General features: G+C 40.3%; 1 protein-coding gene across 2 annotated transcripts; it reads right to left on the bottom strand.

Annotated features, from left to right (window-relative positions):
* Positions 1 to 1,959: 1,959 nt before the first annotated feature.
* Positions 1,960 to 18,132, bottom strand: LOC131944151 (putative methyltransferase DDB_G0268948). 2 transcript variants are annotated; one of them, XM_059304667.1, is made up of 7 exons: positions 18,060 to 18,132; positions 15,613 to 15,834; positions 10,950 to 11,110; positions 6,807 to 6,915; positions 5,963 to 6,060; positions 5,089 to 5,220; positions 1,960 to 3,353 (listed from the first exon to the last, which is right to left on the bottom strand). In XM_059304667.1, the coding sequence occupies exons 2-7, from the start codon at positions 15,832 to 15,834 to the stop codon at positions 3,254 to 3,256; spliced, it is 822 nt and encodes a 273-aa protein (XP_059160650.1). In that variant the 5' UTR covers positions 18,060 to 18,132; the 3' UTR covers positions 1,960 to 3,253. The 2 variants fall into 2 exon arrangements, with proteins under 2 accessions (XP_059160650.1, XP_059160652.1); XM_059304669.1 differs by lacking the exon at positions 5,089 to 5,220.
* Positions 18,133 to 23,516: the final 5,384 nt, after the last annotated feature.

Here is a 23,516-nt window from a genome sequence, read left to right as displayed (position 1 = left end):
TGTATCTTACTACACTGGTGACCTTAGATGGCCCTTAGGTGTATCTTACTAGCTTGGTGACCTTACATGGCCCTTAGGTGTTTCTTACTAGATTGGTGACCTTAGATGGCCCTTAGGTGTATCTTACTACATTGATGACCTTACATGGCCCTTAGGTGTATCTTATTACATTAGTGACCTTACATGGCCCTTAGGTAGATCTTACTAGATTGGTGACCTTTGATGGCCCTTAGGTTATCTTACTAGATTAGTGACCTTTGATGGCCCTAAAATGTATATTACTATACTGGTGGCCTTCTATAGATGGCCGTGAAATGTATCTCCCTAAAGATATTGGCCGTAGTTGGATAGCCATTATGTATATAGCCCACCCTTGTTATGTTTGTTTAATGTACAACAATAATTCAGGAAAAAATAACTGCCGCTTTCAGTTTTTGATGACCTCTTCACCTTCTTCTCCTTGACCTTGTGTCGGTTGCTGTGATTCTTTAAAAAGGACAACGTACAAAGTGTTATGAACTGGTAAATATCTACAACATAGACATTTCTTGGTCCTCATCATTAACATAGGTCTTTTTTTACCAGAGGAAGCTGGGAGGGACCTTGAGAGTTAGCGGTAGGTAGAGGCAGACAGAAGAAGTTAGAGGCATGTAGAGGCAGATAGAGGCAGGTTGGGGCACTCATACACACACTCATACAAACACAATCATACACACACCCATACACGTCCACTCATGCAAACACTATTGGAGTAATTGACATATGGATGAAGTCAAAGACATTTTAAAATCGGGATTTGTGTGTTGGTGGGGAGATATGTGTCTGGTCTAACAAAATGTTAGATTATGTTTAGGGTTCGGGGTTGGGTTCAAGATTTCATATTTTCCTGTGGTATCATTTGTCCTTGATGTGTAGCATTTACTGCAATGTTAGTAAAAAATTCCTATTTTCAGAGACAAACATATTAAATAGACACTATTCAACCAGCTACCGTAGCGCAAAGTTGTAAATTTGCAACTTTTGCGTTTATTTGACAGTAATAGTTCCGTTTGTTTCATTTAGATGTTTATTAAATGTATTTTAATAGCTGCTTAATTATCCACGTCACAAACTAATTTGGTCCACCCAGTCATTTTTTAAGGCACGTTGGAATAAAATGTTCCTCAAATTACCGCTGATGTTTCTTTTAGTTTACTTTATAAGAAACATTGAAACAAGGAAAATTTTAAACCAGTTCATTGGACTTTGTATTGTATTCTTATATGTGTTTCATACAACTCAGATGCCTTGTCAGTCAAATACAACTTTTATTCCATTAACAGCTTTTTAACATATGAATGGTGAACACAATTTTAAACACAATTACTTAAAACGGTAGAATTTCGCAAATTTGTTTATTTTTAATAACCATTTCAAGACCAGCAACCAGCAAAGACGTCCCACTTCATCCATTCCTCCCCAACATGACGTCCCACTTCATCCATTCCTCCCCAACATGACGTCCCACTTCATCCATTCCTCCCCAACATGACGTCCCACATCACTTCATCCATTCCTCCCCAACATGACGTCCCACTTCATCCATTCCTCCCCAACATGACGTCCCACTTCATCCATTCCTCCCCAACATGACGTCCCACTTCATCCATTCCTCCCCAACATGACGTCCCACTTCACTTCATCCATTCCTCCCCAACATGACGTCCCACTTCATCCATTCCTTCCCAACATGACGTCCCACTTCATCCATTCCTCCCCAACATGACGTCCCACTTCATCCATTCCTCCTCAACATGACGTCCCACTTCATCCATTCCTCCCCAACATGACGTCCCACTTCATCCATTCCTCCCCAACATGACGTCCCACTTCATCCATTCCTCCCCAACATGACGTCCCACTTCATCCATTCCTCCCCAACATGACGTCCCACTTCATCCATTCCTCCCCAACATGACGTCCCACTTCATCCATTCCTTCCCAACATGACGTCCCACTTCATCCATTCCTTCCCAACATGACGTCCCACTTCATCCATTCCTCCCCAGCACCATAAAGACGTCCCACTTCATCCATTCCTCCCCAGCACCATAAAGACGTCCCACTTCATCCATTCCTCCCCAGCACCATAAAGCCGTCCCACTTCATCCATTCCTCCCCAGCAAAGACGTCCCACTTCATCCATTCCTTCCCAGCACCATTAAGACGTCCCACTTTATCCATTCCTCCCTAACACCATAAAGACGTACCACTTCATCCATTCCTCCCCAGCACCATAAAGACGTCCCACTTCATCCATTCCTCCCCAGCAAAGACGTCACACTTCATCCATTCCTTCCCAGCACCATAAAGACGTCCCACTTTATCCATTCCTCCCCAACACCATAAAGACGTCCCACTTCATCCATTCCTCCCCAGCACCATAAAGACGTCCCACTTTATCCATTCCTCCCCAACACCATAAAGACGTCCCACTTCGTCCATTCCTCTCCAGAACCATAAAGACGTCCCACTTCATCCATTCCTCCCCAGCAAAGACGTCCCACTTCATCCATTCCTTCCCAGCACCATAAAGACGTCCCACTTCATCCATTCCTCCCCAACACCATGAAGACGTCCCACTTCATCCATTCCTCCCCAGCAAAGATGTCCCACTTCATCCATTCCTTCCCAGCACCATAAAGACGTCCCACTTCATCCATTCCTCCCCAGCACCATAAAGACGTCCCACTTCATCCATTCCTCCCCAACACCATGAAGACGTCCCACTTCATCCATTCCTCCCCAGCACCATAAAGACGTCCCACTTCATCCATTCCTCCCCAGCACCATAAAGACGTTCCATTTCATCCATTACTCCCCAGCAAAGACGTCCCACTTCATCCATTCCTCCCCAGCACCATAAAGACGTCCCACTTCATCCATTCCTCCCCAGAACCATAAAGACGTCCCACTTCATCCATTCCTCCCCAACACCATGAAGACGTCCCACTTCATCCATTCCTCCCCAGAACCATAAAGACGTCCCACTTTATCCATTCCTCCCCAGCAAGATGTCCCACTTCATCCATTCCTCCTCAGCACCATGAAGACGTCCCACTTCATCCATTCCTCCCCAGCACCATAAAGACGTCCCACTTCATCCATTCCTCCCCAGCACCATAAAGACGTCCCACTTTATCCATTCCTACCCAGCACCATAAAGACGTCCCACTTCATCCATTCTTCCCCAGAACCATAAAGACGTCCCACTTCATCCATTCCTCCCCAGCACCATAAAGACGTTCCACTTGGTACTCAGCTGTATATCTCCACTGCCTACGGAGGCTCCGCCCCCTAGGATGGAAGCTAGGCTAGGAAAACAAAAATAAACCAATTAACATTTTTCTTAAAGTAATAATTGTCGTAGTATAAATTGAAATGTTTTCGTAAAGTAATAAATGTCGTAGTATAAATTGTAATGCTCCCTAGATAAGTGTCTTAGCTATAAATCAAAAGATTTTCCAGAATTTTTTTTAGATATAAATAAAAAGGTTTTTCAGATAATTGTTTTAGCTATAAATTAAAAGATTCTTCGGATAATTGTTTTAGCTATAAATGAAAAGATTTTTCAGATAATTGTTTTAGCTATAAATTAAAAGGTTCCAGAAATAACTGTCTAAACTATCTTTGGACACAACCGAGTTCACGAGAAGCCTCCAATAATTTGTTGACATGGGTATCAGTTTTGTTAATTTTGCATTTATGATGTCAGTAACTAAAAAAAATATTTCTAAAACCTTAATATGTCTTTAAAAATTCTGAAATATTAAACGTTATAAAAGTTGTCCATGCAGGGAACTTAAAATGTGTAATGTTATAAAAGTTGGGAATGCAGAAATCTTGAAAATATGTTTTGCGTTTAATGCTACATTTCTATTTCTTGACATGAAGTCTGGTCACAAGATCTGTTTTAGTAAGACAAACGTTCATTGGCTGAATACTAACTCTATGTGCACATTTCTATAAACTCCACTTTTTGTTATTTTTTATTTGAATCTTTTGCTGTAAGAAATTGGTATAATTTGGTATAAAATTATACTTTTCCAACAATATGACCTAGTTATACAGATTTTTTAAAATAATTAACGAAATATTCGAGACTTTTCCCGGTGGAAATTGAGTTTTATTCCCAGAGATATGGCTGGCATTTTGGGTAAGTGGGGACACTTTCAAATTACTTCAACTATCACGTTTTTCTTTTTCTTTTTAGAATTGTTTTCTATTTAAGAATTAGCACGGTAATCTAGTGATTGTATTCTTGTGGTACCCTTGTAAAGATGCCTTGTTACATAATTTAACATGGTCGTTTCAAAAAAATATGACTTCATGTTCCTTTGTTACTTGAAATATTTCAAAAATCAATATTTATAGATTTCAAGCATGAATGTTGGTGTCGTGGGTGGAATAAACTAAACAAATGTACACCACTGACTAGATGAAACATGATTGTTTAAAAAAAATGTTTAGAATAAACTAAACAAAGGTACACCACTGACTAGATGAAACATGAAAGTAGCCTTACGTTGTCTCCATCTCCTCCAGTAAACTAAGGTACACCACTGACTAGAGGAAACATGAATGTACACCACTGACTAAAGGAAACATGAATGTAGCCTTACGTTGTCTCCATCTCCTCCAGTAAACTAAACTACACCACTGACTAGATGAAACATGAATGTAGCCTTACGTTGTCTCCATCTCCTCCAGTAAACAAATGTACACCACTGACTAGTGGAAACATGAAAGTAGCCTTACGATGTCTCCATCTCCTCCAGTAAACAAATGTACACCACTGACTAGAGGAAACATGAATGTACACCACTGACTAGATGAAACATGAATGTAGCCTTACGATGTCTCCATCTCCTCCAGTAAACAAATGTACACCACTGACTAGAGGAAACATGAATGTACCCCACTGACTAGATGAAACATTAATGTAGCCTTACGATGTCTCCATCTCCTCCAGTAAACAAATGTACACCACTGACTAGAGGAAACATGAATGTACCCCACTGACTAGATGAAACATGAATGTAGCCTTACGATGTCTCCATCTCCTCCAGTATCTGAGAGTCAGGGAATTCCCTCAAGTAGAAGTTGATGTAGTGGAAGGACTCGATGTAGCCCATGTATTCTTTCAGCGTCATGTTGGCTGTCATCTCGATGTTATCGAATCTGGGAAGTTAATGGTTTAGGTCAACCTACAGCTGTATTTGATGAAACTTGAGTATCGTGTATTTGTTTAGGTCAACCGCTGTATTTGACGAAATGGAAACTTGAGTGTCGTGTATTTGTTTAGGTCAACCGCTGTATTTGACGAAATGGAAACTTGAGTGTCGTGTATTTGTTTAGGTCAACCTACCGCTGTATTTGATGAAACTTGAGTGTCGTGTATTTGTTTAGGTCAACCTACAGCTGTATTTGATGAAACTTGAGTGTCGTGTATTTGTTTAGGTCAACGTACAGCTGTATTTGATGAAACTTGAGTATCGTGTATTTGTTTAGGTCAACCTACCGCTGTATTTGACGAAATGGAAACTTGAGTGTCGTGTATTTGTTTAGGTCAACCTACCGCTGTATTTGATGAAACTTGAGTGTCGTGTATTTGTTTAGGTCAACCTACAGCTGTATTTGATGAAACTTGAGTGTCGTGTATTTGTTTAGGTCAACCTACCGCTGTATTTGATGAAACTTGAGTGTCGTGTATTTGTTTAGGTCAACCTACAGCTGTATTTGATGAAACTTGAGTGTCGTGTATTTGTTTAGGTCAACCTACCGCTGTATTTGATGAAACTTGAGTGTCGTGTATTTGTTTAGGTCAACCTACAGCTGTATTTGATGAAACTTGAGTGTCGTGTATTTGTTTAGGTCAACCTACCGCTGTATTTGATGAAACGTTAGTGTCAGCTCAACCTACCGCTGTATTTGACGAAATGGAAGCTTGATTGTTGTGTATTTGTTCTTCATGATATCCATCCTCGACGTCAAATATTTACCAAACACTTTATTGCGCATCTAAAACAAAGAAAAAAAATTCAATTTGTTTTATTTTGGCCAGACAATGTTGTAGGATAGAACACCACTGCTAAGTGCTTGTACGGTATATAAGACAAGTCTACCCTTGAGAATTCGGGAACACTCGTTTCTTTCAGGCGTTTTTTAGGCTTTTCTTTCAGACGTTTCTTTCAGGCTTTTCTTTCAGACGTTTCTTTCAGACGTTGCTTTCAGACGTTTCTTTCAGGCGTTTCTTTCAGGCGTTTCTATTGGTCATCTATCTGGGAGAGGAGAGTACTGTAACCCCCCCCCCCCCCCCCTTCCTCCCCAGAATATTTCAAGCGCCTCTTCCCTGCTCCCTCGGAGAAAATATTAAATTTTTACACAAAATATACTCTTTCCTCCTCCCCCATACCACACGAATTTCAAGTGCCCCCCCCCTGAAAATCTATTGTTCAATGTTACTCTAAACATACGCAGGCAGGTTAAACCTTGACTTAACGTTAATCTAAACATATGCAGGCAGGCTAAACCTTGACTTAACGTAACTCTAAACATACGCAGTCAGGCTAAACCTTGACTTAACGTTAATCTAAACATACGCAGGCAGATTAAACCTTGAGTTAACGTTAATCTAAACATACGCAGGCAGGCTAAACCTTGACTTAACGTTAACCTAAACATACGCAGGCAGGCTAAACCTTGACTTAACGTTAATCTAAACATACGCAGGCAGGCTAAACCTTAACGTTACTGTGTGAGCTCACATGTTTCAAGTACGTGTCTGCCTCAACATTGTCCAGCTGATCAAACCAGTAGCTGTAGGCGGCAAAAGTCCCGTCTGGCTTCAAGACTCGCCGGACTTCCGAGAAAAACCTGCAACAGGAGGAGAGGAAAACAGAGATCTTAGGGGAGAGTAGAGGAAAACAGAGATCTTATGTGAGAGTAGAGGAAAACAGAGATATTATGGGAGAGTAGAGGAAAACAGAGATACTATGGGAGAGTAAACTAAGATCTTATGGGAGGGAAGAGGAAAACAGAGATACTATGGGAGAGTAAACTAAGATCTTATGGGAGGGAAGAGGAAAACAGAGATACTATGGGAGAGTAAACTAAGATCTTATGGGAGAGTAGAGGAAAACAGAGATATTATGGGAGAGTAGAGGAAAACAGAGATCTTAGGGGAGAGTAGAGGAAAACAGAGATCTTATGGGAGAGTAGAGACAAAAAAAGATCTTATGGGAGAGTAGAGACAAACAAAGATCTTATGGGAGAGTAGAGGAAAACAGAGATCTTATGGGAGAGTAGAGGAAAACAGAGATCTTAGGGGAGAGTAGAGACAAAAAAAGATCTTATGGGAGAGTAGAGACAAACAAAGATCTTATGGGAGAGTAGAGGAAAACAGAGATCTTATGGGAGAGTAGAGGAAAACAGAGATCTTAGGGGAGAGTAGCTGGGTAGAGAAAGATTTTCATCAGGGACTCTAATCTACCCCGTGTTAGTACAAATCTAGCTAAGACCTGGGGGGGGGGGGGGTAGTTACTCCTGACCTTAAACTAGATTTGTTTTTAAATCAACAAATCATAAATATAAATCTAGACATTAGATAGATTTTGACAGTAACCAGATTGGGCGTTACAATGTTGACATTAACCACTATGGACTGATGTTACAATGTTGACATTAACCACTACGGGCTGATGTTACAATGTTGACATTAACCACTATGGACTGATGTTACAATGTTGACATTAACCACTATGGACTGATGTTACAATGTTGACATTAACCACTATGGGCTGATGTTACAATGTTGACATTAACCACTATGGACTGATGTTACAATGTTGACATTAACCACTATGGGCTGATGTTACAATGTTGACATTAACCACTACAGGCTGATGTTACAATGTTGACATTAACCACTATGGACTGATGTTACAATGTTGACATTAACCACTCTGGGCTGATGTTACAATGTTGACATTAACCACTACGGACTGATGTTACAATGTTGACATTAACCAGATTGTGCTGATGTTACAATGTTGACATTAACCACTATGGACTGATGTTACAATGTTGACATTAACCACTATGGGCTGATGTTACAATGTTGACATTAACCACTATGGGCTGATGTTACAATGTTGACATTAACCACTATGGACTGATGTTACAATGTTGACATTAACCACTATGGGCTGATGTTACAATGTTGACATTAACCACTATGGACTGATGTTACAATGTTGACATTAACCACTATGGGCTGATGTTACAATGTTGACATTAACCACTATGGGCTGATGTTACAATGTTGACAATAACCACTACGGACTGATGTTACAATGTTGACATTAACCAGATTGTGCTGATGTTACAATGTTGACATTAACCACTATGGACTGATGTTACAATGTTGACATTAACCACTATGGGCTGATGTTACAATGTTGACATTAACCACTATGGGCTGATGTTACAATGTTGACATTAACCACTATGGACTGATGTTACAATGTTGACATTAACCACTATGGGCTGATGTTACAATGTTGACATTAACCATTATGGACTGATGTTACAATGTTGACATTAACCACTATGGACTGATGTTACAATGTTGACATTAACCACTATGGGCTGATGTTACAATGTTGACATTAACCACTATGGACTGATGTTACAATTTCGACATTAACCACTATGGGCTGATGTTACAATGTTGACATTAACCACTATGGACTGATGTTACAATGTTGACATTAACCACTATGGGCTGATGTTACAATGTTGACATTAACCACTATGGGCTGATGTTACAATGTTGACATTAACCACTATGGACTGATGTTACAATGTTGACATTAACCACTATGGGCTGATGTTACAATGTTGACATTAACCACTACAGGCTGATGTTACAATGTTGACATTAACCACTATGGACTGATGTTACAATGTTGACATTAACCACTCTGGGCTGATGTTACAATGTTGACATTAACCACTACGGACTGATGTTACAATGTTGACATTAACCAGATTGTGCTGATGTTACAATGTTGACATTAACCACTATGGACTGATGTTACAATGTTGACATTAACCACTATGGGCTGATGTTACAATGTTGACATTAACCACTATGGGCTGATGTTACAATGTTGACATTAACCACTATGGACTGATGTTACAATGTTGACATTAACCACTATGGGCTGATGTTACAATGTTGACATTAACCACTATGGACTGATGTTACAATGTTGACATTAACCACTATGGGCTGATGTTACAATGTTGACATTAACCACTATGGGCTGATGTTACAATGTTGACAATAACCACTACGGACTGATGTTACAATGTTGACATTAACCAGATTGTGCTGATGTTACAATGTTGACATTAACCACTATGGACTGATGTTACAATGTTGACATTAACCACTATGGGCTGATGTTACAATGTTGACATTAACCACTATGGGCTGATGTTACAATGTTGACATTAACCACTATGGACTGATGTTACAATGTTGACATTAACCACTATGGGCTGATGTTACAATGTTGACATTAACCATTATGGACTGATGTTACAATGTTGACATTAACCACTATGGACTGATGTTACAATGTTGACATTAACCACTATGGGCTGATGTTACAATGTTGACATTAACCACTATGGACTGATGTTACAATTTCGACATTAACCACTATGGGCTGATGTTACAATGTTGACATTAACCACTATGGACTGATGTTACAATGTTGACATTAACCACTATGGGCTGATGTTACAATGTTGACATTAACCACTATGGGCTGATGTTACAATGTTGACATTAACCACTATGGACTGATGTTACAATGTTGACATTAACCACTATGGGCTGATGTTACAATGTTGACATTAACCATTATGGACTGATGTTACAATGTTGACATTAACCACTATGGGCTGATGTTACAATGTTGACATTAACCACTATGGGCTGATGTTACAATGTTGACATTAACCAGATTGGGCTGATGTTACAATGTTGACATTAACCACTATGGACTGATGTTACACTGTTGACATTAACCACTATGGACTGATGTTACAATGTTGACATTAACCACTATGGGCTGATGTTACAATGTTGACATTAACCACTATGGGCTGATGTTACAATGTTGACATTAACCAGATTGGGCTGATGTTACAATGTTGACATTAACCACTATGGGCTGATGTTACAATGTTGACATTAACCACTATGGACTGATGTTACACTGTTGACATTAACCAGATTGGGCTGATGTTACAATGTTGACATTAACCACTATGGGCTGATGTTACACTGTTGACATTAACCAGATTGTGCTGATGTTACAATGTTGACATTAACCACTATGGGCTGATGTTACAATGTTGACATTAACTAGATTGGGCTGATGTTACAATGTTGACATTAACCACTATGGACTGATGTTAAAATGTTGACATTAACCACTATGGGCTGATGTTACAATGTTGAGATTAACTAGATTGGGCTGATGTTACAATGTTGACATTAACCACTATGGACTAATGTTAAAATGTTGACATTAACCACTATGGGCTGATGTTACAATGTTGACATTAACCACTATGGGCTGATGTTACAATGTTGACATTAACCACTATGGGCTGATGTTACAATGTTGACATTAACCACTATGGGCTGATGTTACAATGTTGACATTAACTAGATTGGGCTGATGTTACAATGTTGACATTAACCACTATGGGCTGATGTTACAATGTTGACATTAACCACTACGGACTGATGTTACAATGTTGACATTAACTAGATTGTGCTGATGTTACAAAGTCGACCAGATTGGGCTGATGTTACGACAACCACTCACTTGTCCAGGTTCACCCACTGCAAACTGGTTGCTATGGTGACGAGGTCAACAGTTCCAGACTCCAGGAAGCGCAAATCTTCAGCGGCGGCCACTGCGGTTGTTAAATTCTGTGCAGCTGGCACCTTGGATATCAGGTCCACGCTGACGTCACTACCTACAACCTTGAGATAGGGGTGGGATGAATTCTTTAAATATGCGTCTTGCTAGTTTTTTTTATTCCCCTCCCCCATTCCATCCCAGCCTCTCCTATGACCCTCTCAAAATATCTCTACTGGATCCTTTGATTCTCCTGATCTGGGCTCCATTTTAACGTTTATTATGTGGTGTCCTCGGGGGAGGGAGTCGTTGCTCCCCTCCCCCTAAGGGAATCGTTGCTCCCCTCCCCATGAGGGAGTCGATGCCCCCCTCCCCTCCATTTGTGCTGTACTTTCACTTAAGTTGGTTTACGCTGTTTGTGATATTGTTGAGCAAAACGATGAAAATACATTCGTTAAAGCTCTTTAGGGATTGATAAATACAGAAAGATTGCACCTGAAAAATATTATCATTAAAATACTCGGAATCTTCTGCAACACAATCTACAAAGGCGAACATGACATTACCTCCCTTGAATTCACCCGTTCATTCTGGGCCACCCACCCCCCACGTGACGCGTCTGGTGACGCCTCTGTTATAGTTATTTGATCACGTCATAATGTAATACCCATCCCACCCCAATGGTTGCCTAATGTAGCTAATACAGAAGTTGTATAAACCTTGCCTAATGTAGCTAATACAGAAGTTGTATAAACCTTGCCTAATGTAGCTAATACAGAAGTTGTATAAACCTTGCCTAATGTAGCTAATACACAAGTTATATGAACCTTGCCTAATGTAGCTAATACAGAAGTTGTATAAACCTTGCCTAATGTAGCTAATACACAAGTTATATGAACCTTGCCTAATGTAGCTAATACAGAAGTTGTATGAACCTTGCCTAATGTAGCTAATACAGAAGTTGTATAAACCTTGCCTAATGTAGCTAATACAGAAGTTGTATAAACCTTGCCTAATGTAGCTAATACAGAAGTTGTATGAACCTTGCCTAATGTAGCTAATACAGAAGTTGTATGAACCTTGTCTAATGTAGCTAATACAGAAGTTGTATGAACCTTGCCTAATGTAGCTAATACAGAAGTTGTATGAACCTTGCCTAATGTAGCTAATACAGAAGTTGTATGAACCTTGCCTAATGTAGCTAATATAGAAGTTGTATGAACCTTGCCTAATGTAGCTAATACAGAAGTTGTATGAACCTTGCCTAATGTAGCTAATACAGAAGTTGTATGAACCTTGCCTAATGTAGCTAATACAGAAGTTGTATAAACCTTGCCTAATGTAGCTAATACAGAAGTTGTATGAACCTTGCCTAATGTAGCTAATACAGAAGTTGTATGAACCTTGCCTAATGTAGCTAATACAGAAGTTGTATAAACCTTGCCTAATGTAGCTAATACAGAAGTTGTATAAACCTTGCCTAATGTAGCTAATACAGAAGTTGTATAAACCTTGCCTAATGTAGCTAATACAGAAGTTGTATAAACCTTGCCTAATGTAGCTAATATAGAAGTTGTATGAACCTTGCCTAATGTAGCTAATACAGAAGTTGTATGAACCTTGCCTAATGTAGCTAATATAGAAGTTGTATGAACCTTGCCTAATGTAGCTAATATAGAAGTTGTATAAACCTTGCCTAATGTAGCTAATACAGAAGTTGTATAAACCTTGCCTAATGTAGCTAATACAGAAGTTGTATAAACCTTGCCTAATGTAGCTAATACAGAAGTTGTATGACCCTTGCCTAATGTAGCTAATACAGAAGTTGTATGAACCTTGCCTAATGTAGCTAATACAGAAGTTGAATGTGACCTTGCCTAATGTAGCTAATACAGAAGTTGTATGAACCTTGTCTAATGTAGCTAATATAGAAGTTGTATAACCTTGCCAAAATATGTAGCTAATACAGAAGTTGTATGAACCTTGCCTAATGTAGCTAATACAGAAGTTGTATGAACCTTGCCTAATGTAGCTAATATAGAAGTTGTATAAACCTTGCCTAATGTAGCTAATACAGAAGTTGTATGAACCTTGCCTAATGTAGCTAATACAGAAGTTGTATGAACCTTGCCTAATGTAGCTAATACAGAAGTTGTATGAACCTTGCCAAAATATGTAGCTAATACAGAAGTTGTATAAACCTTGCCTAATGTAGCTAATACAGAAGTTGTCTGAACCTTGCCTAATGTAGCTAATACAGAAGTTGTATGAACCCTGCCTAATGTAGCTAATACAGAAGTTGTATGAACCTTGCCTAATGTAGCTAATACAGAAGTTGTCTGAACCTTGCCTAATGTAGCTAATACAGAAGTTGTATAAACCTTGCCTAATGTAGCTAATATAGAAGTTGTATGAACCTTGCCTAATGTAGCTAATACAGAAGTTGTATAAACCTTGCCAAAATATGTAGCTAATACAGAAGTTGTATGAACCTTGCCTAATGTAGCTAATACAGAAGTTGTATGAACCTTGCCTAATGTAGCTAATACAGAAGTTGTCTGAACCTTGCCTAATGTAGCTAATACAGAAGTGATATGAACCTTGCCTAATGTAGCTAATACAGAAGTTGTATAAACCTTGCCTAATGTAGCTAATACAGAAGTTGTATAAACCTTGCCTAATGTAGCTAATACAGAAGTTGTATGAACCTTGCCTAATGTAGCTAATACAGAAGTTGTATGAACCTTGCCTAATGTAGCTAATACAGAAGTTGTATAAACCTTGCCTAATGTAGCTAATACAGAAGTTGTATGAACCTTGCCTAATGTAGCTAATACAGAAGTTGTATAAACCTTGCCAAAATATGTAGCTAATACAGAAGTTGTATGAACCTTGCCTAATGTAGCTAATATAGAAGTTGTATAAACCTTGCCTAATGTAGCTAATACAGAAGTTGTATAAACCTTGCCTAATGTAGCTAATACAGAAGTTGTATAAACCTTGCCTAATGTAGCTAATACAGAAGTTGTATAAACCTTGCCTAATGTAGCTAATACAGAAGTTGTATGAACCTTGCCTAATGTAGCTAATATAGAAGTTGTATGAACCTTGCCTAATGTAGCTAATATAGAAGTTGTAAGAACCTTGCCTAATGTAGCTAATACAGAAGTTGTATAAACCTTGCCTAATGTAGCTAATACAGAAGTTGAATGAACCTTGCCTAATGTAGCTAATACAGAAGTTGAATGAACCTTGCCTAATGTAGCTAATACAGAAGTTGTATAAACCTTGCCTAATGTAGCTAATACAGAAGTTGTATAAACCTTGCCTAATGTAGCTAATACAGAAGTTGAATGAACCTTGCCTAATGTAGCTAATACAGAAGTTGTATGAACCTTGCCTAATGTAGCTAATACAGAAGTTGTATAAACCTTGCCTAATGTAGCTAATACAGAAGTTGTATAAACCTTGCCTAATGTAGCTAATACAGAAGTTGTATGAACCTTGCCTAATGTAGCTAATACAGAAGTTGTATGACCCTTGCCTAATGTAGCTAATACAGAAGTTGTATAAACCTTGCCTAATGTAGCTAATACAGAAGTTGTATGAACCTTGCCTAATGTAGCTAATACAGAAGTTGTATGACCCTTGCCAAAATGTGTAGCTAATATAGAAGTTGTATAAACCTTGCCTAATGTAGCTAATACAGAAGTTGTATAAACCTTGCCTAATGTAGCTAATACAGAAGTTGTATGAACCTTGCCTAATGTAGCTAATACAGAAGTTGTATGAACCTTGCCTAATGTAGCTAATACAGAAGTTGTATAAACCTTGCCTAATGTAGCTAATACAGAAGTTGTATGAACCTTGCCTAATGTAGCTAATACAGAAGTTGTATGAACCTTGCCTAATGTAGCTAATACAGAAGTTGTATGAACCTTGCCTAATGTAGCTAATATAGAAGTTGTATGAACCTTGCCTAATGTAGCTAATACAGAAGTTGTATGAACCTTGCCTAATGTAGCTAATATAGAAGTTGTAAGAACCTTGCCTAATGTAGCTAATACAGAAGTTGTATAAACCTTGCCTAATGTAGCTAATACAGAAGTTGAATGAACCTTGCCTAATGTAGCTAATACAGAAGTTGTATGAACCTTGCCTAATGTAGCTAATACAGAAGTTGTATGAACCTTGCCTAATGTAGCTAATACAGAAGTTGTATGAACCTTGCCAAAATATGTAGCTAATACAGAAGTTGTCTGAACCTTGCCTAATGTAGCTAATACAGAAGTTGTATGAACCTTGCCTAATGTAGCTAATATAGAAGTTGTATAACCTTGCCAAAATGTGTAGCTAATACAGAAGTTGTATAAACCTTGCCTAATGTAGCTAATACAGAAGTTGTATGAACCTTGCCTAATGTAGCTAATACAGAAGTTGTATGAACCTTGCCTAATGTAGCTAATACAGAAGTTGTATGAACCTTGCCTAATGTAGCTAATACAGAAGTTGTATGAACCTTGCCTAATGTAGCTAATACAGAAGTTGTATGAACCTTGCCTAATGTAGCTAATACAGAAGTTGTATGAACCTTGCCTAATGTAGCTAATACAGAAGTTGTATGAACCTTGCCGAAATATTTGGTCAGGGGCAGAGTACTCTGACCTGAGCCGCAGCAAACATCAACAGCCAACTGCTGGTCGCAGGGGAGAGAATCATGCCGCTCTAGGTGGTAGCTCATGATGTGATCGTACACTTCTTGCGGGTAGCTGGGCCTGTAGGCGGCGTACTTGGTGGCGAACTTCTTGCCGGTGTGCAGACTTTGTAGGAGTTTGTCGTTCTCAGTCATCTGATGAAGTAGGATGTCTTAGTCAGTCATCTGATGTAGTATGTCGTACTCCGTCATCTGATGTAGTATGTCGTACTCCGTCATCTGATGTAGTATGTCGTCTTCCGTCATCTGATGTAGTATGTCGTCTTCCGTCATCTGACGCAGTTTTTCGTCTTCCGTCATCTGATGCAGTTTGTCGCACTGTCCTCTGATGTAGTAGTTTGTCGTTCTCAGTCATCTGATGAAGTATGTCGTCTTCCGTCATCTGATGCAGTTTGTCGTACTGTCCTCTGATGTAGTAGTTTGTCGTTCTCAGTCATCTGATGAAGTATGTCGTCTTCCGTCATCTAATGCAGTTTGTCGTACTGTCCTCTGATGTAGTAGTTTGTCGTTCTCAGTCATCTGATGAAGTATGTCGTACTCCGTCATCTGATGTAGTAGTTTGTCGTACTGTCATCTGATGCAGTTTGTCGTACTGTCCTCTGATGTAGTAGTTTGTCGTTCTCAGTCATCTGATGAAGTATGTCGTCTTCCGTCATCTAATGCTGTTTGTCGTACTGTCCTCTGATGTAGTAGTTTGTCGTTCTCAGTCATCTGATGAAGTATGTCGTACTCCGTCATCTGATGTAGTAGTTTATCGTACTCCGTCATCTGATGTAGTAGTTTGTCGTACTCCGTCATCTGATGTAGTAGTTTGTCATACTCCGTCATCTGATGAAGTAGTTTGTCGTACTCCGTCATCTGATGTAGTAGTTTATCGTACTCCGTCATCTGATGAAGTAGTTTGTCGTACTCCGTCATCTGATGTAGTAGTTTGTCGTACTCCGTCATCTGATGAAGTAGTTTGTCGTACTCCGTCATCTGATGAAGTAGTTTGTCGTACTCCGTCATCTGATGTAGTAGTTTATCGTACTCCGTCATCTGATGAAGTAGTTTGTCGTTCTCCGTCATCTGATGAAGTTTGTCGTCTTCCGTCATCTGATGAAGTTTGTCGTACTCCGTCATCTGATGTAGTAGTTTGTCGTACTCCGTCATCTGATGAAGTAGTTTGTCGTACTCCGTCATCTGATGTAGTAGTTTGTCATACTCAGTCATCTGATGAAGTATGTCGTACTCAGTCATCTGATGAAGTATGTCGTACCGTCCTCTGATGTATTATTTTGTCGTACTCCGATACAAGATCATAAATTTAATAGGGGTGGGTTTTTTTTTTCGTAATTTACGCTAAGGTTAAAGATTGTTTTTTTAATGTCCTTGTTATAAAAAAAATACGTCGCTACCAATGGACACCAGCGAGTTGACGAGATTCCTTCCATAATGTTGTTGACATGGAATAAAAACGTGCTTTTTAGATTTAGACCGTATAAAAAAAATAAAAAATAAAAACTTAAGCCTAAAATTAATATAGAAATTTTATATTTTTAGAATAAATGCTATAATCAGACAAATTGAAAATAATTTGTTGAGCTTAACTTAAGGCTACATTTCTATTTATTTTCATCAAGCCTAAGTTATAACCGGATGTTTCACTTTCGTACGACAAATATTGATTGGCTGTACAGTAACTTAGTGATCGATAACTATTTGTTTACAAAACTTTGCAGATCAAGTTTTCAAATAACAATGCAAATTTAAAACCCATGACCTAGTTTTCTTTTTTTAGCTTACAATGTGTACAATAGAATTTATGGCGGCCTATCGAATAGCAGGATGCCATTGTTTATGTCGCCATTACACTTGAAAACCAAATTGTTTTTGCTTTTATTTTTATTTTTATTTAGTTACTGAAAATATTAAAAACATCAAATACATCCAATCTTTAGTAAAGTCCGAAAAAAAACCAGATAGGCCGGATTTTATAACCATATTAATTGTAACTACGCTGTGCATGATTTTTAAATTAATTTATGGACCTCTCAAATACCTTTGAGACTTTTCTCGCTGGCGTCCATTGAGACAGGTCATGAGTGGGCGGTAGTGGATAGTGTTTTATAACCTCATAACCTTTCACCTTTCAGCCTATTATTATACATTGCATAGCTTAGAAAAAATATTTTACAAAATATGAAATAAAAGAGTCTAATTTTTTCTATATGGCTGATATAGATACATAGATAAAGTGTGTGCTATTATTGACCTACCTTACACTACATACGTGGCCGATATTAGAAATATGAAAACAACATCTAATGATTTTAAACCAGAAGAATGTTAATGAACAATTAGCTGTAATTGTTGATTACCTTGCATTAGATAAACGTTAGTCCACTTCGGGCAAGAGCGTTCGTTTAGTGCATTAACTTTAGGAGATGTCAATAGGCTATGTGTCTCTTTGATTGGTCCCATCGATTTCTGATTTATAACGTCACCACATAACGTCACCACACATAACGTCACCACACATAACGTGACCATACATAACGTCACCACACATAACGTCACCACACATAACGTCACCACACATAAAGTCACCATACATAACGTCACCACACATAACGTCACCACAAATAATGTCACCCTACATAACGTCAATATATATATATATATATATATATATATATATATATATATATATATATATATATATATATATATGTGTGTGTGTGTGTGTGTGTATGTGTGTGTGTGTGTGCACAAGACGTGTAACATGTGTGTTGCTCTAACACGTTTGTACTCGACTTGATGCCAATGTTGTCATGGTCTTAAAATACTTTTCAATCGAACCATTGCTCAGCACACACCAACAACTATTGGAGATTATCCTGGTGTTCGTGGGAAGATGCAACTATTTTTTTTAAGATAGAGAGAGCAGAGTTTCTTCCATGCATCTCTTCGGGGGGGCGAAGCCCCCCCCCCCCCCCCCAAAAAAATTTTACCACCCCCCCCCCCCCCGAACGAAATGAAATTTATATAATTTATATAGAAAATATATACTTTTAACAGTGTCAGCCCCCCCGAAGAAAGTTTACCGCCCCCCCCCCCCGAAGATTTCAAGTGCCCCCCGGAGAAAAAAGTCTGGAAGAAACACTGAGAGAGAGGCAGTGAAAAGAGTAGCTGTCGTCTGTTTGTAGCGTGGTCAGACCATGTAGTTGGTGTCACTAGTGACTTGAGATGTTTGAAAACTCGGCAGTGTTTGGAAGTGGGTTCGGGGGGGGGGGGGGGTAGGTCTGTCCAGAAAAACAAAGACAGGTGTCACAAGAATCTAATTAACTGGATCTAATTATGCTGTTAAGGCCACACTAATTATGTAATTAAAACTTGATTAATTATCCAACGAAACCCCATATAACAGTATGTTGAGTGCTCCAGCTTAAAGAATTGAGCCATTCATGGGAGGAGCCGTACAGCTAGTTGATTAATTCAACCATCAACATCACGAGTTGTGAGATGCGATCACGTGTCATTAACGAGCCAATCAATCCATTCTTTTAACTTTGATGGACAGAAATCAACAAAGAGGTGATCATGCTTGCTAAATCGTGTCAATGCTGCACGGTATCTGAGTAGGGTTTGAGTAGTTGGCTAAGATTGCTGATCCCCAAATTTATGTTCTTGTACTTTTGTTGATACGATCAAACAGCTGGTGACGTCATTCAAGCCAACCCTCAAATGTTGTAATATTATAGTTTAAGCAACCCGCTGCTATAGATCTCCCGGAGTAACGGAGGTTGTGATAGGCGCAGTAGCCTTATAGACACACCCACTGGTCCCCGCCCCTCAATTCTTAGGTAGACACACCCACTAGTCCCCGCCCCTCAATTCTCATGTAGACACACCCACTAGTCCCCGCCCCTCAATTCTTATGTAGACACACCCGCTAGTCCCCGCCCCTCAATTCTCATGTAGACACACCCACTAGTCCCCGCCCCTCAATTCTCACGTAGACACACACACTAGTCCCCGTCCCTCAATTCTCATGTAGACACTCCCACTAGGTCCCGCCCCTCAATTCTCATGTAGAAACACCCACTAGTCCCCGCCCCTCAATTCTCATGTAGACACTCCCACTAGGTCATGCCCCTCAATTCTCATGTACACACACCCACTAGTCCCCGCCCCTCAATTATCATGTAGACACACCCACTGGTCCCCACCCCACCAACCGTCCACCAACCGTCCACCAAACGTCCACCAACCATCCACCAACCGCCCACCAATTATCCACCAACCGCCCACCAACCGTCCATGTATACCAACAGTGTGAGAAGCATCTAATCAACACCCCTTGACTTTCATTACTTATCACAAACTTGCCACCTTGATAGTACGTCAAGTTAATTGTGTGTGTGTGGGGGGGGGGGCGTACGGAAGGGTGGGGGAGGTGTTTGACAGGGGAAGGGTGTGTAGCAGAGGGAGGGGATGGGGTGTTTAACAGGGGTGTTTGATAGGGGAGGGGATGGGGATGGGGGGGTGTGACACTTTGTGTGAGACAAGACAGAAACACGTCAGACACAAGACATTATTTAACCAACCTGAGCTCGCCACACACTGACCACGTGACAACCATACGGAACCAAAAGTAATGCTCATACACATGTACCAACACAGATTCCCCATACACATGTACCAACACAGATTCCCCATACAAATGTACCAACACAGATTCCCCATACACATGTACCAACACAGATTCCCCATAAACCTGTACCAACAGAGATTCCCCATACACATGTACCAACACAGATTCCCCATACACATGTACCAACACAGATTCCCCATAAACCTGTACCAACACAGATTCCCCATACACATGTACCAACACAGATTCCCCATACACATGTACCAACACAGATTCCCCATACACATGTACCAACACAGATTCCCCATACACATGTACCAACACAGATTCCCCATAAACCTGTACCAACACAGATTCCCCATACACATGTACCAACACAGATTCCCCATACACATGTACCAACACAGATTCCCCATACACATGTACGTATTTTATACCTAGTCGTGTAATGTCATCGACCTAGATCTTCACAATTTACTAAAGCTAATTGTAAAAGCTAATAGCAACCAATCAATTATTTTGACGATCCAGTAGATATTTTTTGTTCGGTTGAAGGCTGTCAACGAATTATGTACATCAAGAAGTTTAATATAGTTGGTGAGTTGGGACAGGATTGTATAAAATTCTTTAAGTCCTTGTTGTATAATATTCCGTAAGCCCTTGTTGTATAACATTCTTTAAGCGCTTATTTTTATGTTGTGTAGCATCGTTGTTTGTTCCCTCTATCTTTTAATAGCTGACGCGTTCATTTACATTTTAAAACCCGAGATTTTTTATAACGTACGTTCGCACGTCTATTGTGTCTTTAACTTTGTAGACGTTAGCCTATGTATGTTTGGGGCTATGTGACGTCAGCCTATGTATGTTTGGGGCTATGGGACGTCAGCCTATGTATGTTTGGGGCTATGGGACGTCAGCCTATGTATGTTTGGGCACATGGGACGTCAGCCTATGTATGTTTGGGGCTATGTGACGTCAGCCTATGTATGTTTGGGGCTATGTGACGTCAGCCTATGTATGTTTGGGGCTATGGGACGTCAGCCTATGTATGTTTGGGGCTATGGGACGTCAGCCTATGTATGTTTGGGGCTATGGGACGTCAGCCTATGTATGTTTGGGACTATGTGACGTCAGCCTATGTATGTTTGGGACTATGGAACTTTAGCCTATGTATGTTTGGGGCTATGGGACTTTAGCCTATGTATGTTTGGGGCTATGGGACGTCAGCCTATGTATGTTTGGGGCTATGTGACGTCAGCCTATGTATGTTTGGGGCTATGGGACGTCAGCCTATGTATGTTTGGGGCTATGGGACGTCAGCCTATGTATGTTTGGGGCTATGTGACGTCAGCCTATGTATGTTTGGGGCTATGTGACGTCAGCCTATGTATGTTTGGGGCTATGTGACGTCAGCCTATGTATGTTTGGGGCTATGTGACGTCAGCCTATGTATGTTTGGGGCTATGTGACGTCAGCCTATGTATGTTTGGGGCTATGTGACGTCAGCCTATGTATGTTTGGGGCTATGTGACGTCAGCTTATGTATGTTTGGGGCTATGTGACGTCAGCTTATGTATGTTTGGGGCTATGTGACGTCAGCCTATGTATGTTTGGGGCTATGGAACTTTAGCCTATGTATGTTTGGGGCTATGGGACTTTAGCCTATGTATGTTTGGGGCTATGTGACGTCAGCCTATGTATGTTTGGGCACATGGGACGTCACCCTATGTATGTTTGGGGCTATGGGACTTTAGCCTATGTATGTTTGGGACTATGTGACGTCAGCCTATGTATGTTTGGGGCTATGGCACTTTAGCCTATGTATGTTTGGGGCTATGTGACGTCAGCCTATGTATGTTTGGGACTATGGGACTTTAGCCTATGTATGTTTGGGGCTATGGGACGTCAGCCTATGTATGTTTGGGACTATGTGACGTCAGCCTATGTATGTTTGGGGCTATGTGACGTCAGCCTATGTATGTTTGGGGCTATGGGACGTCAGCTTATGTATGTTTGGGACTATGTGACGACAGCCTATGTATGTTTGGGACTATGGAACTTAAGCCTTTGTATGTTTGGGGCTATGGGACGTCAGCCTATGTATGTTTGGGCACATGGGACGTCAGCTTATGTATGTTTGGGGCTATGTGACGTCAGCCTATGTATGTTTGGGGCTATGTGACGTCAGCCTATGTATGTTTGGGGCTATGGGACGTCAGCCTATGTATGTTTGGGGCTATGTGACGTCAGCCTATGTATGTTTGGGGCTATGTGACGTCAGCCTATGTATGTTTGGGGCTATGGGACTTTAGCCTATGTATGTTTGGGACTATGGGACGTCAGCCTATGTATGTTTGGGGCTATGTGACGTCAGCCTATGTATGTTTGGGACTATGTGACGTCAGCCTATGTATGTTTGGGACTATGGGACGTCAGCCTATGTATGTTTGGAGCTATGGGACGTCAGCTTATGAATGATTGGGACTATGTGACGTCAGCCTATGTATGTTTGGGACTATGGGACTTTAACCTATGTATGTTTGGGGCTATGGGACTTTAGCCTATGTATGTTTGGGGCTATGTGACGTCAGCCTATGTATGTTTGGGCACATGGGACGACACCCTATGTATGTTTGGGGCTATGGGACTTTAGCCTATGTATGTTTGGGGCTATGGGACGTCAGCCTATGTATGTTTGGGACTATGTGACGTCAGCCTATGTATGTTTGGGGCTATGTGACGTCAGCCTATGTATGTTTGGGGCTATGGGACGTCAGCCTATGTATGTTTGGGACTATGTGACGTCAGCCTATGTATGTTTGGAGCTATGGGACGTCAGCTTATGTATGATTGGGACTATGTGACGTCAGCCTATGTATGTTTGGGACTATGGGACTTTAGCCTATGTATGTTTGGGGCTATGGGACTTTAGCCTATGTATGTTTGGGGCTATGTGACGTCAGCCTATGTATGTTTGGGCACATGGGACGTCACCCTATGTATGTTTGGGGCTATGGGACTTTAGCCTATGTATGTTTGGGGCTATGGGACGTCAGCCTATGTATGTTTGGGACTATGTGACGTCAGCTTATGTATGTTTGGGACTATGTGACGTCAGCCTATGTATGTTTGGGGCTATGGGACGTCAGCTTATGTATGTTTGGGACTATGTGAAGTCAGC

The sequence above is a fragment of the Physella acuta genome, unplaced genomic scaffold (assembly GCF_028476545.2).
Source record: "Physella acuta isolate Inbredline_101_S28 unplaced genomic scaffold, ASM2847654v3 ptg000483l, whole genome shotgun sequence".
Lineage (NCBI taxonomy): Eukaryota > Metazoa > Mollusca > Gastropoda > Physidae > Physella > Physella acuta.
This window is presented reverse-complemented; position numbering and strand designations above follow the sequence as displayed.

Coding starts and splice junctions, on each gene's coding strand:
- LOC131944151 (XM_059304667.1), bottom strand. CDS start 15,834: ATGACTGAGAACGACAAACTCCTACAAAGTCTGCACACCGGCAAGAAG. Junction 11,111..15,612: donor TGACCAAATATTTCGGCAAG/GTTCATACAACT, acceptor CCCTATCTCAAG/GTTGTAGGTAGTGACGTCAG. Junction 6,061..6,806: donor CAGACACGTACTTGAAACAT/GTGAGCTCACAC, acceptor TCTTTGTTTTAG/ATGCGCAATAAAGTGTTTGG.